Source organism: Anolis carolinensis, chromosome 5 (genome assembly GCF_035594765.1).
Source record: "Anolis carolinensis isolate JA03-04 chromosome 5, rAnoCar3.1.pri, whole genome shotgun sequence".
In the NCBI taxonomy this organism is placed as follows: domain Eukaryota; kingdom Metazoa; phylum Chordata; class Lepidosauria; order Squamata; family Dactyloidae; genus Anolis; species Anolis carolinensis.
Genome location: NC_085845.1, coordinates 178,191,578 through 178,211,446, shown reverse-complemented (window position 1 = coordinate 178,211,446; position 19,869 = coordinate 178,191,578). Strand labels below are relative to the sequence as shown.

General features: G+C 40.3%; 1 protein-coding gene across 2 annotated transcripts; it reads right to left on the bottom strand.

Annotated features, from left to right (window-relative positions):
* Positions 1-164: 164 nt before the first annotated feature.
* On the bottom strand, positions 165-19,485 carry mterf2 (mitochondrial transcription termination factor 2). Of its 2 annotated transcripts, XM_008110599.2 has the most exons (3): positions 19,355-19,485; positions 16,956-17,135; positions 165-2,426 (listed from the first exon to the last, which is right to left on the bottom strand). In XM_008110599.2, exon 3 carries the CDS (start codon positions 2,405-2,407, stop codon positions 1,226-1,228), a length of 1,182 nt encoding a protein of 393 aa, XP_008108806.2. In that variant the 5' UTR covers positions 2,408-2,426; positions 16,956-17,135; positions 19,355-19,485; the 3' UTR covers positions 165-1,225. The 2 variants fall into 2 exon arrangements, with proteins under 2 accessions (XP_008108806.2, XP_062839101.1); XM_062983031.1 differs by lacking the exons at positions 16,956-17,135; positions 19,355-19,485 and adding an exon at positions 8,238-8,370.
* Positions 19,486-19,869: the final 384 nt, after the last annotated feature.

The following is a 19,869-nucleotide window of genomic DNA, read 5'->3' as shown; positions in this document are numbered from 1 at the left end:
GCTAGGATAAAAATCCACAATTCAGTGCTAAGAGAACATGTTATACGTTCAGTATGTCCAAGGTTTAATCCTTACCATTTCTAGTTAAAGAGATTAGGTAGCAAGCCTAAGAACTATGTTCAGTGCTTTGAACAGCCTAGATGGACAAGCAAAAGACAGATATATATACTCAACATGCTTTTATTTATCTGACCCAGTTCTTCTGTTATCCCAAACCTAGATTATAAATGTTGAAGCAAAGCATTTAATTTTTTTAAATGTAGAAACTGTCAGGCTCCAGCTGAACTACTGACTCAAATTCATACATCCTATACATTAAAATCCATCCCTAATGATGCATTAATTCTACAGTGTAGATGCAGCCTTAGTACAGTCGAGTCTCATCCAAGCTAAATGGGCCGGCAGAACCTTGGATCAGCGAATATCTTAGATAATAAGGAGGGATTAAGGAAAAGCCTATTAAACATCAAATTAGGTTATGGTTTTACAAATTAAGCACCAAAACATCATGTTATACAACAAATTTGACAGAAAAAGTAGTTCAATATGCAGTAATGTTATGTTGTAATTACTGTATTTATGAATTTAGCATCAAAATATCATGATATATTGAAAACATTGACTAAAAAAATGGCTTGGATAATCCAGAACCTTGGATAAGCGAGTCTTGGATAAGTGAGACTCTACTGTACCTAAAATCATGGCACAGTCAAGGAATACAATTGTGCATTTTTATATTTTTAAAAACTCTGCAGCTACAAAACTTAGACAAAACATTATCCAAAGATGAAAATCCAGGAGAACGAAGCAATCATTGAGGTGCCTAGCATATGAAAAACCAAAAAAACCCCCATAGTTTACATGGAAGATGACAATCTTAATAAGAACATAGTTATGGAACCCAAGCATTGCCAGAAGCATTGTCTAAAAAACTTTTATGTTCCAATTGAATGGAATAAGACCGAATGTTATAGCTGCTTAATTTTTCTATTTAGTATATACTCAGTATGAACAATACTGCTCAAGGCACAGATAAACTGGTCTCCAATTAGGTATGAAAGCTTTCAAGTCCATCACATAATGTATTTCCTCTTAAAATGGAGGAAGTACATCTGAATAAAAAAATTCACTTTGCCAATTAGGTTTAATTTACTTAAGGTGTAAAAGGTGCATCCGTTGCTTTTCTTTCTCTTCCGTACAGCATTGCTTAAGCATGTTCTGGAATTTAATCTTCAATATTTAAAGGAGCAACTGGATTAAATATAGGCCTCTCCCTTTTTGCTTGTATTTTTCCATAAGCAGTTTCAAAATCTTTTTTTGTTCCGTTCAGATATTCTAGATTGCCAGTCTTTAAACTGAAGCCTATGGCATTTAATTTTTTGATCCTGTGCTGCACTATTTCTGTTGAAAGTTCCAATACTCCAGGCGCCTCTTTAACTTGGTCTACAGAAACTCCAGCCTTCAAGAGCTCCTGCAGTCTTTCTTCCAAAACTGGAACCGAATAGTAGAGAAGGGCAGGGCATTTTAGTATTAATTCTTTCAGTTCTTGATCAGTGCATTTGAAAATGTTCTTTGAGTACAGCAGGCTGTTCTGCATCGTGGCAGGGTTGAGCTGAACAATAAACCCCTTGAGCTTGGATACAAGACATAAGACTTCTGAATCAGTAAACTTGTTCTTCTGAAGAAACTCCAAGTTTTCTTGGACAGTGGAAGAAGTATTTAACAAAATGAATGGATTTTGACTCAATAGTTTCAGGAGCCAGGTCTTCATATTCTCCTGTGAACCTCCTAGGCTTAAGTAGTGACTCTGCAAGGTTTCTATCATATGTTTGTTCTTTTCCACAGGATTATGAAAAATATTCGAGGCACTTGTTAAAAGCCTACTGATAATGGTATTCTTTAGCCCCAGGTCTTTAAAGAATCTGACATTGGCTTTCTGGCTTTCATAGTGTTCAACTGCAAAAAAGGAGTCTGGGAACCGTTTTATTAATTCAACTAACTGCTTTTCATTTCGGCAGATGGATAACCACAGGTCTCTCTGACAACTGACGTCTGTAGGGCTGCGAAGGATGGCCTCCGGACAGCATTCAAAAATATATGCTACAGAACTCCCATCAGCTCCTATTTTTTGTAGAATACTAGCCATTTCTTTGACATACGTCACCTCTTTTGAGAGCACCCATGGCTTCAGCCTACGGATTTTCTTGATATCCACAGATAACTCTGACAGACGTTCTACAGTGGCTTTGTTCTCCGGTCCTGATATGAAATCGGTTGCATATCTGAAATGCTGGGAAAACTTCCCATTCGTTCTTTGATTGTGTAAGGCGGAAAGGCCTGGCATGAGTAAGCCGAGCTGAGATCTGGCCAAGAAAGTCATGAATAAATTGGAAGTAGCATTTGCCATTTCATTTGGTGGAAAAGGCCTGTAAGAACAAAAGCAAATGAGAGTTTAATGTTATACCATCTTCTAAGAATGAAAAGGCAAGAAATAACTTTAAAAAGCAGTCTGGGTGCTCCTGATGTTGAACTGAGGCTCCCAGCATTTCTCACAATTGAATGTGTTGGTTATGGCTGCTGGGATTTGCAGTCTAAGCACACCTAGAAGGCTGTTCCAATCACACTGCTTCTAGCTATCAGTTAAAGCACAACGTAAAATTATGTATATGTTTTTCACAACAGACCTTTTAATTTCTCACTGGATTGGGTAACTATATACGGGCCACTGTGTTCTGTGAGTTTACTGCGGTATGATCAGACTCCATCAAACTTAATAGAAACAACCTAATTCTATGACTGAGGCAGGGAATTTTATAATAAAAATGTTTCTAAAAGTAGCTCGCATTGCTTTAACAGAGGCAATATTTCATACTTAGCAGAAATGCTCAGAAACACTCCTGATCACCCATAATGTTTTGGAATGGAATCATGCCTCCTTCTGTGACAATTTTTATTCAAACCCTTATCGAGTTGGCCCTCTCTATTTACAGATTTAACTTTTGCAGATTTGACAGAAATCTCTAGATCCTCCAGTGCAATTCTGTGGTCTTCTGGTAGAAGCAGGATACATCTACAATGTATAATTACTGCAGTTTGACACCTCTTTAACTTCCATGGAATCATGGAAGCTATAGAATCATGGAACTTGTAATTTGTTGAGACACTACTCCTTGGCAGAGAAGGGTAAAGACCTTGTTCAGATATCAGCCAGCACACCAGCTTCTTAAATCAAGAAATAGTTTTCTAAGAACTACAGAGATACTCGTTCCTGACACGATAAATAAATACTACATTAATTCTACTGTAAAGATACACCCCAAGAGGTGTTCATTCAGGTAAAAAAAAATAGTTGTTTAAATTCCTGGTTTTTCTACTTTCACAAGAGTTCTGTGCTCCTGTCTGCAGCAAATGTGGAGAGCTGACGGTACTTAGAAAGGGGGATAAATTGTGAAAAATGTCCCACTTTCTGTTTATATAGATGAAAAACATGTGCTGAGGAGCAGCAGTAAGTGTGTTAGTAGGTCAACAGCAGCAGGTGTGTATTATTTTGCCACAAAGGGTGTAACGCAACTGATGAATGTAACTGGGTGACTTATTGTCCAGCCTGTACTTCTGACTCCTTGTATCCCACATGTCTTCCTACTGACCTGATGTGTGGCATTAAATGCTTTCAATACTTTCATTCAGAAACATTAGGCAACACAACCTTAGAATGAATAGGAAGGTAAGAGTGGAAATACTTCCTGCTACATCAATGTTAATAAAAAAGGAAATTCATTTCTCAATTTTGGCAATCTAGCGCAGGATTTTTAAATTTTTCCACTCGGGACTCCTTTTGTCCTAAGAAATGTTTGTGTGGGCCTCGGGTATATGAGTATATTAAATAGGTATAAAAATCAAACATTTACTAAAAACAAATCAGCATTTATAAGCCTTGCAAAATGGGACATTTTTTCTTTATGAAGTATAGTTGAAGCATCTTCAGAATCCACTGTAAACACTGCACAGCAGATTTGTAAAGCCTTAAACAGCCACTAAATGCCATTCAGAAAACTTTTTATTTTTTGGACTCAGTTTTAGAAGCAGTGATCAGCATATCTCCCTCACCAAATACATAAATGCATTTTAATTTCATTTCTATGCTTTCTCCTATTTATTTATTTGCAATTTTTATATCCTGCCTTTCTCTACCCCAAAAGGGACTCAAAGCGGCTAACGGCACCTGTGCAGTGCCTTGGGCATAAAATATGGACATGAGTAAAATTATTAAAAATAAAAACAGGATCTAAATTGTAGTTTTAGTCTTAAAGCTGCCTTATCCTTGTTTGTTAGAATTTTTATACCTTGTCTTTATATTATTTTCTCAATCCTCAGCCTTTCTGTTGTCATGGGAGCAGCTCGTCCTCTTTGACTTATGCTAAATGCTTCTGCATAAGGAACAAAGCTTCTGCCTCTTCTGAAGCTCTAAAATGGGGGGAAATTATCAAATGTTTGCCTTCTCAAGAGGAATTTTTAAAAATGTGAAGAAACTGTGCTTCCAAACTTTCCCTCCATTGCCAGCACACTGAGTATTTTGGAGGTCAGTCACTCTAACGATGAACAAAGTGGCTAAAAGTAAGGGTGCATCTACATTGTATAATTAGTGCAGTTTTGCACCACTTTTAACTGCCATGGCTCAATACTACGGAATCCTGGAAGTTGCAGTTTTACAAGGTCTTTAGCCTTCTTGGCTAAAGAGTGCTGGTGCTTCACTGCATTGGGTGAAAACCTTGTGCTGGCAGGACTGCTGACCGACAGGTTCAAATCTGGGGAGAGCGGGTGAGCTCCATCTGTCAACTCCAGCTCCCCGTAAGAAGACATGAAAGAAGCCTCTCACAAGAATGGTAAAACATCAAAACATCCAGGCGTTCCCTGGGCAACATCCTTACAGATGGCCAATTCTCTCACACTAGAAGCGATTTGCAGTTTCTTAAGTTGCTCCTGACACGGAAAAAAAAAACCAAAAACAAACTAAACTGCAAATCCCAGGATTCAATGTTCGCCCACATCTATGGCAGGATAACAGTGAGCCATGTCAGCTAAAGTGATAATAAACTGCATTAACTCTACAGTGTAGATCAGACTCAACCAAAGGAACATGCTTTCAGCGACAGATCCTACCATATGTATGCATACAGGTATATGCTTTCAAGTAACACATCGACTTCCTATGAATTCCATGAGGTTTTATTAGGCAAGGAATCTTCAAAAATGAATATTCTGAAGCTAGCAGAGGGTTATCACAATGACATAGAAGGCCATGTTACTCCCATCCTAAGCCCTCTGCAGCTGGAAAACATGCTAATAAAGAGTCATGGATTCTCGTGTTGTCGAAGGCTTTCATGGCTGGAATCACTGGGTTGTTGTGAATTTTCCGGGCTCTATGGCCATGTTCCAGAAGCATTCTCTTCTGATGTTTCGCCCACATATATGGTAGGCATCCTAAGTTGTGAAGTCTGTTGGAAACTAGGCAAGTGGGGTTTATATGTCCAGTGTGAGAGAAAGAACTCTTGTCTGCTTGAGGCAAGAGTGAATCAGGGCCAGCTAACACCTCCCAACAAAGAATTCCCCAGGCAGGAAGCAATCAGGCTTTGAAACTGCAAGGCCATTCAATGCTAATCAAGCTGGCTAGTTGCAACATTCACACTTGCCTCAAGCAGACAAAGAGTTCTTTCTCCCACTCTGGACATTCCAGATACAGTATATAAACTTCACTTTCCTAGTTTTCAACAGATCCCTCAACCTCTGAGGATGCTTGCCATAGATGTGGGCGAAACGTCAGGAGAGAATGCTTCTGGAACATGGCCATACAGCCCAGAAAACTCACAGCAACCCAGTTTTCCTATATCACCAGTTTTTTGGAGGTCAGCCACTGTAACAATGAACAAAATGGCTTAACATAAGGGTGCATCTACATTGTATAATTAGTGCAGTTTGGCACCACTTTTAACTGCCATGGTTCAATACTATGGAATCTTGGGAGTTGCAGTTTTACAAGGTTTTTAGCCTTCTCGGCTAAAGAGTGCTGGTGCTTCACCAAACTGCAAATCCCATTCCCTAATTCTATAACACTGAGCCATGGCAGCTAATGTTAAACTGCATTAACTCTACAGTGTACGATTCAGCCAAAGGAACATGTTTTCAGCAACAGACCCTACCCTGTGTATGTATACAAGTATATGCCTTAAAGTCATTCATTGACTTCCTATGAATTTCATGAAGTTTTCTTGGGTAAGGAATATTCAAAAGTGATTATCCTGAAGCTAGTAAAGATAAAGGTTTTCCCCTGACATTAAGTCTAGTCCTGTCCGACTCTGGGGGTTGGTGCTCATCTCCATTTCTAAGCTGAAGAGCCGGCATTGTCCGTAGACACATCCAAGGTCATGTGGCCAGCATGACTGTATGGAGCACTGCAACCTTCCCACTGGAGCGGTACCCATTGATCTACTCACATTTGCATGTTTTCGAACTGCAAGGTTGGCAGAAACTGGGGCTAACAGCGGGAGCTCAGCCCACTCCCCAGATTCAAACCACCAACCTTTCGGTCAGAAAGTTCAGCAGCTCAGTGATTTAACCCACTGCACCACCGGCCATTCATTCTGAACCTAGCAGTGGGGAATTACAATGATGCAGAAGACCACGTTCTCCCAATTTAAGCCCTCTGCAGCTGGAAAACATTTATTTATTTATTATTCAAACTTATATGCAGCCACTCCCCTATGGCTCCGAGTGGCTTCCAAATACAGACTAAAATATAAAACAATTTAAAAACAGCAATAACAGAAATCAAAAGCCTTCCGAACATGATGATAAAGAGTCACAGATACTGTTGGCTGCCAAATACTTCAGTGAAAACATGTCTATATAGGTCTGGAAAAAATATTTCAGAATTATGCCTAGGAAATTTTATTTATTTATTTATTTATGTCATTTCTATCCTGCCTTTCTCACCCGATGGCAATAAAAACAACAATACAGTAAAACATAAAAGTTAAAAACAATTTACATTAAGCATTTAAAACACATGAAACAATAAACAAAACACATACAGTAGAGCCTCACTTATCCAAGCCTCGCTTTTCCAAGCCTCTGGATTATCCAAGCCATTTTTGTAGTCAATGTTTTCAATATATCGTGATATTTTGGTGCTAAATTCGTAAATACAGTAATTACAACATAAAATTACTGCACACTGAACTACTTTTTCTGTCAAATTTGTTGTATAACATGATGTTTTGGTGCTTAATTTGTAAAATCATAACCTAATTTGATGTGTAATAGGCTTTCCCTTAATCCCTTATTATCCAAGATATTTGCTTATCCAAGTTTCTGCCGGCCCGTTTAGCTTGGATAAGTGAGACTCTACTGTATAAGGTGCATTATATTTATTTATTACGGTTGATGACCAGCAACATAGTATAAGGTGCATAAATCCATCCGTCCAAACCAATGTCGCTGAGGAGAGAGTTCCACAGCCAAGGAGCCACCACTGAGAAGGCCCTGTCTCTCGTCCCTATCGCTTGCGAGGTTGATGGGATCAAGAGCAGGACCCTCTCCAGACGATCTTATTACAGTAGGCTCAAAGGAGGAGATACATTCGGACTGGTAAATTGGACCTGAAAAACAAATCCCTCAGCTGCTGGTCAGAAGCATCTGTCACCTCTATGTCACTGAACCACTATGCAAACACCTTTTTTTCCAGTGGGTGCATCTAATTTGAATTTTAACAAATCTCACACAACCACACCTTCCTCTATGTGGCCACACATTTCCGTCAATACTCCTAAAGACATAGGCCAACCGTGGTAGTTAAAGTGATGTCAAACTGCATTCATTCTACAGTGTGGATAAGGCATGGGCCAACTTGGGACCTCCTGGTGTTTTGGACTTCAACTCCCACCATTCCTAACAGCCTCAGGCCCTTTCCTTTTCCCCCTCAGCCGCTTAAGCGGCTGAGGGGGGAAAGGAAAGGCCTGAGGCTGTTAGGAATGGTGGGAGTTGAAGCCCAAAACACCCGGAGGGCCCAAGTTGGCCCATACCTGGTGTAGTTCGGCTCAGTCCTCGCAACAGCCTTTCCCTCCCCTTGCCAAAGACCTTGCCTTGTCCCCAGGCTCCCTCCCCTCTTTCCATTGCCCCAAAAGGAAGCCCCCCGCCCTCCAAAGCAAAGGCGGCGGCGCAGAAATGGAGCCGGCGCTCACCTCCGCAGCCGCCTCCCTTCTGCAAGGCTACTGGACCATACCAATGTGCGCCATGAAAGAGGGGTGCGTTAGTGGCACTGGAACAAACCATTTTCCATCTCCAACTCATCTAGAGATTACGCAACCAGGATTTCTCACTGGGAGTTTTCCGGGATGCGTGGCCGTGTTCCAGAAGCATTCTCTCCTGACGTTTCCCCCACATCTATGGCAGGCAGGCATCCTCAGAGGTTGTGAGGTTTGCTGGAAACTAAGCAAGTAGGGTATATATACAGTAGAGTCTCACTTATCCAAGCTAAACGGGCCGACAGAACGTTGGATAAGCGAATATGTTGGATAATAAGGAGGGACTAAGGAAAAGCCTATTAAACATCAAATTAGGTTATGATTTTACAAATTAAGCACCAAAACATGTTATACAACACATTTGACAGAAAAAGTAGTTCGATACACAGTAATGCAATGTAGTAATTACTGTATTTATACATTTAGCACCAAAATATCACGATGTATTAAAAACATTGACTACAAAAATGCGTTGGATAATCCAGAACGTTGGATAAGTGAGAATCAACTGTATCTGTAAGGTGCCCCCGGTGGCCAAGGGGATAAAAGCCTCGTAACTTGAAGGTTGGGTTGCTGACCTGAAAGCTGCCAGGTTCGAATCCCACCTGGGGAGAGTGCGGATGAGCTCCCTCTATCAGCTCCAGCTCCATGCGGGGACATGAGAGAAGCCTCCCACAAGGATGATAAAACATCAAAACATCCGGGCGTCCCCTGGGTAACGTCCTTGCAGACGGCCAATTCTCGCACTCCAGAAGCAACTCCGATTGCTCCTGACACGAAAAAAAAAACCGGTATCTGTAGAAGGTCCAGGCTGGGAGAAAGAACTCTGTCTGTTTGAGGCATTGAATAGCTTTACAGCTTCAAAGCTTGGCTGCTTCCTACCCGGGGGGGGGGGGGGATCCTTTGTTGGGAAGTGTTAGCTGGCCCTGATTTTTTTCATGTCTGGAATTCCCGTTTTTTGAGTGTTGTTTTTTAATTACTGTCCTACTTTTAGGGTTTTTTAAAAATCCTGTACTGGTAACCTGATTTTGTTTATTTTCATGATTTCCTCTTCTCCGTCGAAATTGTCCACATGCTTGTGAGTTTCAATGCCTTCTCTGTGCAGTCAATCGCAACAGAGCTCCAGCTCCATGCAGGGACATGAAATAAGCTTCCCATAAGGATGGTAAAACATCAAAATATCTAAGGTTCCCCTGGGTAACGTCCTTTCAGACGGCTAATTCTCTCACACCAGAAGTGACTTGCAGTTTTTCAAGTCGCTCCTGACATGAAAAAAATTGCAACATCCACACTTGCCTCAAACAGACAAAGAGTTCTTTCTCCCACCCTGGACATTCCACAGATATATAAACCCCACTTCTCTAGTTTCCAGAAAATCTCACAACCTCTGACGATGCCTGCCATAGATGTGGGTGATGTGGGTAAAATGTCAGGAGAGAATGCTTCTGGAACATGGCCATACAGCCCAGGAAACTCACAGCAACCCTGTGATTCCGGCCATGAAAGCCTTCAACAACACAGAATTTCTCACATTCTCCATCAGAAAAAGACAAGAGAGTGCATCTACACTGCAGAATTAAGGCAGTTTGACCCCACTTTATCTGCCATGGGTCCATGCTAAGGGATCATGGGAGCTGTAGTGTCAATCTGCATTAATTCTGTCATGTAGATACACCCCAAGTAGTTACAAAAATGTAGCAACTTGAATGTTGTGTTTTTGTGGCAGTGTTGCCACAAAAGCTCTCATAATAACGTTACCAAAGCTAGGTTTGAGGTTGCAGTGTTTGAGATTACTATCTTGTTCATTTTTCTTTCTTTCTGTATTTTGAACTAGGTCTTTCCTACACACAAAACACCCACCTTCCCAATTTATCAGCCAGGCCAACATGAAAAATCATTTCCACTAGTTTAAAAAAGCTCTGGGATCCTTCTGAAATAATAAGATCATATCAGGCCCTCTTGCAGGTTTTCTTCCTTGTGGCACTCAATGCCTTTATAGCAGGGAACTGACAATGAACTTTAAAATGTTAATGCATTTATGTCAGATGTGTTCCTGTTGTTTGTTTGCACACTTTCAAGTTGCACCGCACTTTATCAATATGATCTGATGAAATGGGTTGAATCCCTGAATGCTTACGTCAAATAAAACCTGTTTGTCTTCAAAGTGCCATAAGGCTGGGAGAGAAGAAACTGCAAGGAGTTTGCTATTGAAATGCTTACAACAGAGGAAACTCCTTTTTGAAAAGGGAAAGGAGCAGTGCAAAAAAGATAGACATTAATGCATGAAATATTTGTTTCATGGGGAGTGGGATGGAAAGAATTCTGTCCTGCCAGAGATGGAATTTGTAGGAAATAGCCTGTGGGTGTTCACTCAGTGGGGAGAGGATTTTAAGCACATTAAAAAGCGCATATCATCCCTTCCCATTCGGCTATCTGTGGAAATAGAGCGATTGCATTAATATAATCTCCAACAGAGAAGATTGAGTGTGGGCTAAGGCTGGCCAGCTGGGAGGCATTTATAAGATGCTACTGTCAATTTTTTCTCATTTTAACAAGCAGTAGGTTGTTTGCAGAACAAACTGGCAAAAGAAAAAAGAAGCTGAAAATTAACCTTTTCCTCAAGAATTGCAAAAGTCTTTAAAGTATTGCTTATTCATATATATTACAAGATCAACAAAATTTAATCTCACTTAAACATTTATTCTTTGCAGAAATGACTGCTCCCTAGAATTGATCTTGTTGAGTCACCTGATGGTGACCTGCTGGCCATCCTAAGAACATTTTAACCAAATACTTAGCTCATAACACGAACTAGGAAGATTGCTCCTAATATTATAACCCTGATAAGCTTTTTTATCTGCCCAAGAAAACCCTATCCAAGGTCACTGCAATATCCTAAACATGTAACATCTCTATGAAGGATCTAAGAAAAAGGTGGGGAAACTCATGCCCAGAAGGCAAACTTAGCCCTTCTAGGGTCCCAAGCCAAGATTTTGGGCTGTCCCAGGGCAGCAAGCCACATCTTCCATGATACCATTGACTGTTGGGTACAATCTGTTCTTCTTCATCATCATCATCATCATCATCTTTATTTGTATCCCGCCCCATCTTCCCATAGGGCACTTGGAGCAGCTTAGAAAAGATTGATTTTTTTTTCCTACCATTTAAATCAGACTGGTACTTGGTAGGGTCAGGGAAATAAAGGAACTTTAGATCCTGTAAATACAAGACAGCAGCTGATATGCTGCAAACACACATGAATATACACATGGAATAACTTAATTTCAGGCCAACTGGTGGTACATATATATTTGAGGGCATAATAAGGACCACTTGCAGGATGCAAATACTACCCACTGGCAGGGTGACACTTCCCTTATATCCTGCAACCCATGAAAGCCCACTGACAAGTTGCAGTATTGCAGCTCGGAACTAACTGGCATCAATTGAACCAATTAATAATTTAAGAATGTTATCACACCAGCCTGTCCTCTCATTGCAATCGTGTTGTTTAATCAGAAACATTATGTTATTAGAACGATCACTTTCATGCTGCAATTGCGAAGTGCTAACACTTTATTAATGTGAATATCTATGACCACTCTCCTGCAAAGGATCTGTGTTTTTCCTACCCTGCTATGTGCCCTATTTATTTCCTGTTTTTTTTTTTTATCTTCTTCTTGCCATTGCAACTACAGAGTAGTAAAGTTTTGACATTCTTACAAGATCTTCCTCCTCTTTGCAATATTGGGATTCTAGCAGACAGATATTATTGCACAAGGAAGAGTGCAAAAGAACAGGGATATTGTGTTTATTTTTCCCCATCAATTAAAAGAGACATTCTACTCATGAATCAAGCTCAATGCAACCACAGGAGAGCCATAATGTTGAACCCCTACCTTCCAAAGTTGCTTTTATCCTGCCGTAACTGTGCTTTAACAGTGTTGTGTGATAAAATACAAAATCAGCAGTCCCATAATGTGTGTCCTCCAGGTGTTTTGGATTTCAGCTCCCAGAAACCCCAGCCGGTTTGGTCAACAGATAGGAAGATCAAACTTTGGGAACCACTGATCTTAATCTATCTGCTTGATTTCTATTTTCTTTACTAAAAACACGAAACATGACATTTCATATGAATAAAATTTCCTAAATAAAAAGCAGGTGAAATGTTTTTCAGGGTTTTGTGACCAAATGCAATTAATAACAATTTTAAATATTGCAGATATAAATTCTAAATATTGTACAGTAAAGGCAAATTGTATGACAAATGCAAGAAACTGCATTTGACTACACTTTAAAAGGAACACAATCATAATAAAGTGTGTGGGAACATGTAATTAAAAGAGCATATGCAGCTTTGACCCAGCCTTGCAGCAACGTCATAACTGCTACTATATGATTAGAAAATTACAGGGTTCGCTGTACTCTCAGATTCTGAGGACACGCTGTGCTTATAATTCTTCCCCTTTCTTTCCAGGATCAATTGCCTGTGAAATAGTGGAGTATGGAGAATTGTGCCATCTTCAAAACAATCTATTTAATTATAAATGAACACGCTAAACAGGTATTAAAGAGAGTACAGAATTAAGTATACTGATAGCACCAGATTCCTATCAGCATCATTTAGGTCCTAAAATCCAAGCCAAATCAGTACTATGCAAGTCAAGCTGTTTCCCTTCACAGCCTCCTGGAGCTGCTTTCAGCCTAGGAACAGTTTCCAAACAGATGTCATTCAATATACATTCAAAGATGGCTTTACACAAAAGCAGGCAAGTGGCTCATTCTGTCAGCATTTAATTCATTATCATAATACAAAAGTCCCTCAGAGACAATTCTCTTCTGGCTAATGCTTGTGTCCATGGGTGCTTCTACACTGTAGAGTTAATACAGTTTGACACCAGTCTACCTGACATGGCTCTATGTTATGGAATCCCAAGAACTGTAGTTTTGCAAGACTGTATGCCTTCTTTGCCAACGAGTGGTGGTGCCTCATTAAACTACAACTTCTAGAATTCCATAGCATTGAGCCACAGCAATTAAAGTAGTGTCGAATGGCATTAATTCTACAGTGTAGATGCACCTCATGAAATGCATCAAGCAGATGATGGGGGCTCCCCTCTTAGTGGGACAGCAGATCTGCTCCATGTTTGAAACTATCTAAAGAGCTAGATCCCATATTAATCCTAAAGGATGTTCAACGCCCTAAAGAATGCTTTTAAAATTCAGTCTAATATTTGGGCTGCTACTTACATGTTCTAGTCCTGTTACTTAATATTTGCTATTCCTCAGAGCAAAAGCCTGCATTCACAATAGTGGTGAACAGTTATATAGATGAAATTCTTAAAGTAAATATCCCCTGGTGCATTCAGTCATCATCTAAGGGAATTGAGCATTATGGGGTGTTTTTTTTTTTTTGGGGGGGGGGGATAATCTGAATGGCTAGAGATGAGGCCAAAACTTGATGAAAAATAGATGAATGGATGAAAATACAGAATAGCCTTGCTCAATCTAGAGCAGCTTGCTACTTCATGTTACCATCAACCTCTCCTTAGTAGCAAAAAAGAACAGTTATCTATTAACTCCAGTACTGAATTTCATGTATGATCTTAAGCTTTGGAGAGGGAATGTTTGTGTTATCCCAATTCCTTCGTTTTTCCCCATCTTAATTTAAGAAGCTTGTTAACTAGGTGGTGGGGGAGTAAAGAAGATAGGAAGAGGACTATGGGTCTGTTCTAATATCCCTACTCAGGTCAATTGATGCTGATTTTGTTATTGTATTATGTTTGAATGTCATTGTTGTTACACTATTTAAGTTAGAAAAGCACAAAAAATGTTTCAGATAAGTGCATTAATAAAATGTAAACAAGTTTTCAAATTGTGTCTATTTTTTAAAAAGTGCTTTATCTCGGTATAATACAGTTCTGGAGATAATGAAAACAAGTCCCCAAGAATACCCTGTTTCCCCTAAAAGAAGACATCCCCAGAAAATAAGACCTAGTAGAGGTTTTGCTGAATTGCTAAATATAAGGCCTCCCCTGAAAGTAAGACCTAGCAAAGTTTTTGTTTGGAAGCAGGCCCGCCAAACAGAACACCAGAGCATGCAGGATCGTACCATAAAGGATCGTACCGTAAATGTACGCACCATAAAGTGTTGTACATGGAAATATTGGTAGTAACAAGAAATTCTTGATAGGATTCACAGTTTGTCTGGTTTATGATGACCATTACTGTACAGTATATAATAAATGTTCATTTTTTTGTTCAACAATAAATGTGAATTCTTCATGGAAAAATAAAACATCCCCTGAAAATAAGACCTAGAGCATCTTTGGGAGCAAAAATTAATATAAGACACTGTCTTATTTTCGGGGAAACACGGTATTGTCACATGATGGAAATTCACTCAGGTGCATGAATTAGGATGCTTCCATATCCTCTGTATGTCCTTATAGTTGCCTCAACATCTTTATATCACTGTTGCATATCATTTATAGGTAAACACTGGTCTAAAGATGTTGCACACAAATGACAAACATGGTAAGGGGCTTTCAGTGACCTTATATGAAAATACATTTTAGTTGCCTTCATCTGTGAAATGTGTGTGTAAAATATTTAACGACATGAGAAACAGTAAAAGTAGCAGAACTGTAATAGGGCCTTTGTAGTTAAAATGGGCAGGTACCATTGGTAAGAATGTAGTGCATGGAGTAGAGGGAAGAAACTGACATGCAGAGAAGCAAAACTGAGTTCCTGCAAACATCAGCCAATAGAAATCTCAGCAGACAATAATCACTGCTTCACAAGAGCTTGACTAAATCCTTATTTTCCAGCCAATGATCAGCCATCTGCTCCACTTCTCTCCCTTTCTACGTAGTTCAGGGAGAAATGTGTTTCATAAGCCTAAAGCAGCTACACTTTGGGAATTATAGATCAAAGAGTGCTTTGACTATGGTGCAGATGCTGTGGCCTATTAAGATGCGCATTAAAATTGTCAGCCTACTAGGTGTTTCAGACACAATCAAGTAAAATGTTGCTAGAATAAGGGTGTTTTTTAAAATGTTTTGTATAAAAGTCCCCACAATCCACTGCCTTTTCCACTGGACATGCTGGCTTCAGCATCTGGACACTGAAGTCCAAAAGATGGTCAAGGCATCTCCACTGTTTCTGTAGCAGAAATGTTCTCGCTGATTTGGACTAAGCTGCATATTCCTTTTATATACTATGCTGCTAAAACTTACTTGATGCATACATGTGTGTGTTATATGGGCTTTTCTTGTCATCTGGAAAGAATATGTAACAAAATCACCAAAAGTGGGAAGATCAAAGATTACAACTCCCATGTCAAAGCATGCTAACTTCCTTAAACTTATGGTACATTGATACCAGAAGAACAATTCTGCCCTGATTCTTTCCAGTCCTAATCTATTTTATATTGTCTGACCTCACTAGGGGAGAATGGTTTAGAAATAAGGTTGCTTTAGTTTCCACCTGTCCTTTTAGCAGCAAATTGTAGAAACTGGGAGGCAAGCTTTTCATGTTGTGAAGGGAGGTACTATCACCAGATACTGTTTGCAAAACCAGTCTAGTTTTACCAGATAAATGTTTGCAATCTTAGCTACAAATGGAGAAAGTAAATAGTTACTTAAATAGAAAAAAAATTCCAGAGTAGTAACTATGTTCGTTTGTTGCAGGGATAAACAAACAAATAAATACACACACAAATTTAGTTTGGGAGACCTGCAAGGCCGGAACATTTATGAAAGCATGATAGCTGTTTAGGCCCTCAATAGACTTGTTTAAAAAACAACAATGCCAAAATGGAGATGTTGATAAGTTGGAATGTGTCCAGAGGACAGAAACTAAAATGATCCAGGGTCTGGAGAACAAGGCCTATGAGGAGCGGCTTAAAAGGTTGGGCATGTTTAGCCTGCAGAAGAGAAGGCTGAGAGGAGACATGATATAGGGCCATGTATAAATATGTGAAAGGAGCCCCGGTGGCGAAGTGTGTTAAAGCACTGAGCTGCTGAACTTGCAGACCGAAAGGTCCCAGGTTCAAACCCCGGGAGCGGTGTGAGCGGCCGTTGTGAGAGGCTCCAGTTTCTGCCAACCTAGCAGTTTGAAAACATGCAAATGTGAGTAGATCAATAGGTACCACTCCGGCGGGAAGGTAACAGCGCTCCATGCAGTCATGCCGGCCACATGACCCTGGAGGTGACTACCGACAGCGCCGGCTCTTCGGCTTAGAAATGGAGATGAGCACCAACCCCCTAGAGTCAGACATGACTGGACTTAACATCAGGGAAAACCTTTACCTTTACCTTATAAATATGTGAGGGGAAGTCATAGGGAGGAGGGAGCAAGCTTGTTTTCTGCTGCCCTGGAGACTAGGATGCAGAACAATGGCTTCAAACTACAGGAAAGGAGATTCCACCTGAACATTAGGAAGAACTTATGGCTGAAATCGAGCATACCCTCATGAAACCGGAAGCAGGAAATGTTAAATTGCCTCTGTGTCTTTGTTTCTGTCTTTGTCTGTGTTTGTATGTCTAATGGCACTGAATGTTTGCCATTGTGATCTGCCTTGAGTCTCCTTTGGGTGAGAAGGATGGACTATAAATACAGTAAATAAATAAATAAATAAATAAACTTCCTAACCGTGAGAGCTGTTCCGCAGTGGAACTCTCTGCCTTGGAGTGTGGTGGAGGATCCTTCTTTGGAGGATTTTAAGCAGAGGCAGGGTGACCATCTGTCAGAAGTGCTTTGAATGTGATTGTCTTGCTTCTTGACAGGGGGTTGGACTGGATGGCCCACGAGTTCTCTTCCAACTCTATGATTCTATGAAAAAGTAATTTAAACCCATAATTAAAAAATTGACATCAAAGTATTACAGTGCTGCCAAAGCAATTAAAACATTTCATGCTGTTTGCATAGTGAGGTGGCCATATCCGGCTATCTTTATTTGCATTTTGGAATACAAACAATATACAGAGAAGTAAATACTCCAAAGGACTGAGACTCATTAAATCAGAAAGCTGTAAAGGCAAACTTACTGCAAGTGTTCAAACCTGGGAAAAGGAAAGATTTTTTTTTATTTAAAGATTAGTAGATAATTTATTTTAAATAAACATACATATCAGCTGTGGTACTTAAGTATATAGATGAAAGCCTAGTGGTTAAAAATAGGATTTTTTAAAAAATCAATATTATTGCATAGTAGCTTTCTTGATTTTATAGGACAGCAGCCTAGCCCTGCTAATGCAAGTTGCAGTTTCCAACTCATCTGATCATATCTGTGCAACTTATACATGTTTACTCAGAAGCAAATCACATTGATTTTAAAAGGAGTTTCTCCTTCAGTACATGGATATAGAAGTACAGTCGAAGTGACTATAGGATTTCTTGGTTGCTTTGTATTCCACTCTTTGTCATGCAGGCATTGCTCCCAATTTGTCTCAAATTTAAGTGCTGTTAGATAAAAATATTCAAGACCTAAGTTACAAATTTTATTCCCTTCCAGGCATGGGCAAACTTTGGCCCGCCGTGTGGTTTGGACTTCCACTCCCACAATTCCTAACACCCTACCGGCTAATAGGAATTGTAGAACTCCAAAACACCCATAGGACCGAAGTTTTTCCATGCCTGCTATGCTATGAACATCTACTATGAACATCTGCAATGGCCACTTCTTTTGCGAGGGGCTCAATATTTTTAAGTACTGTATTGCATATCAAAGCCCAAGCACTATACAATATTTTCCCTATGTGGTTCATGGTGCTTAATCCACTTAAAGGCCTCTTCAATTTTTTTCCAGACAAGTTTCTGAGATAATGGATTATTGGAGAAAATCTGCTCTTAACTGTCACGCTTCAGAAATTCATGCATGCTAATAGTTCAAAGCGAAAGGTAGAAATTGGATCGAGCATTGTGTTGTAGGATTTCATGGCCAAAATCACTGGAGTAGCTGTGAATTTTTGAGCTGTATGGCCATGTTCCAGAAGCATTCTCTCCTGACATTTCACCCACATCTATGGCAGGCATCCTCAGATATTGAGGTGTTGGAAACTATGCAAGCAGGGGTTTATATATCTGTGGAAGGTTCAGAGTGGGAGAAAGAACTGTCATCCTGAGGCAAGTGTGAATGTTGCAATTGGCCAGCTTGATTAGCACTGAATGGCCTTGCAGATTCAAAGTCAGGCTGCTTCCTGCCTGAGGGAATCCTTTGTTGGGGGGTGTTAGCTGGCCCTGATTGGTTCCTGTCTGTAATTCCCATTTTTAGAGTTGTTGTTCATTTATTGTCCTGATTTTTTTAAAAAAATACTGGTAGCCAGATTGTGTTCATTTTCATGGTTTCCTTCTTTCCGTTGAAAATGTCCACATGCTTATGGATTTCCATGGCTTCTCTGTATAGTCTATTACGGTGGTTGTTTGACCCGTGCAGCATTTCTGTGTTCTCAAATAATATACTGTGTCCAGGTTGGTTCATCAAGTGTTCTGCAATGGCTGACTTCTCTGGTTGAGTTAAGTCTGCAGTGCAGGCATGGGCAAACTTGGGCCCTCCAGGCGTTTTGGACTTCAATTCCTAACAGCCTCAGGCCTCTTCCTTTAAGCGGCTGAGGGGAAAGAAGAAAGGGCCTGAGGCTGTTAGGAATGGTGGGCGTTGAAGTCCAAAACACCTGGAAGGCCCAAATTGTCTCATGCCTGATATATAGTTCCTGAACGGCCATAGAATCACAGACATGCAGCCCACGCAAGATGTGGGTGGAGAATAAAAGAAGGAGCGGAATGTCTCCCGAGAAGGATCCGCCTCTTGCGTTTCAGTTACATAAACGCCAGCTTTTAAGAACTGCGTAGCTGGCAAGGCTGTGGAGCTCCAACTACAGGCCGCATCTTTCAGAAACAGAGGACTCTCCGCCCAAGTGCGCAGGCGCGGTAACAGCAAAGTGAGGGTTTATAATTCTCTCTCACCCCCCCCCCCCCCCCCCGTTCATCCCGCATGCGCACTAATCCTCTTTTTGAGCCAGGGCACATTCTTTCCGTGCGCGGTCCAACTGTACCTCTCTCTCGCGCGCGCCAGTCAGTCCGCTTCCTATTGGCTCTCAAAACTTTGGGGGAAAAGAAAAAAAAAAGGAACTCCTCAACGGAAGCCCTGTGCTAATCCGGGTACTTCTCCGCGCTCGCGCAGAAGGGGCGTGGCTTTAGCATACTCCGCCTTTCTCTGGAATCTTTATTTCCCCCTTACTGTTTCACATACTCCAAAATGTACATAATCGTTATTACAGTAGAGTCTCGCTTATCCGACATAAACGAGCCTGCAGAACGTTGGATAAGCGAAAATGTTGGATAATGAGGAATTAAGGAAAAGCATATTAAACATCAAATTACGTTATGATTTTACAAATTAAGTACCAAAACATTAATGTTTTACAACAAATGGACAGAAAAAGCAGTTCAATACACAGTAACGTAGTAATTACTGTGTCTACGAATTTAGCACCAAAATATAGCAAATGTATTGAAAACATTGACTACAAAAAGATTAAATACTAAGAGGCAGACTGTTGGATAATAC

Coding starts and splice junctions, on each gene's coding strand:
- mterf2 (XM_008110599.2), bottom strand. CDS start 2,407: ATGGCAAATGCTACTTCCAATTTATTCATGACTTTCTTGGCCAGATCT.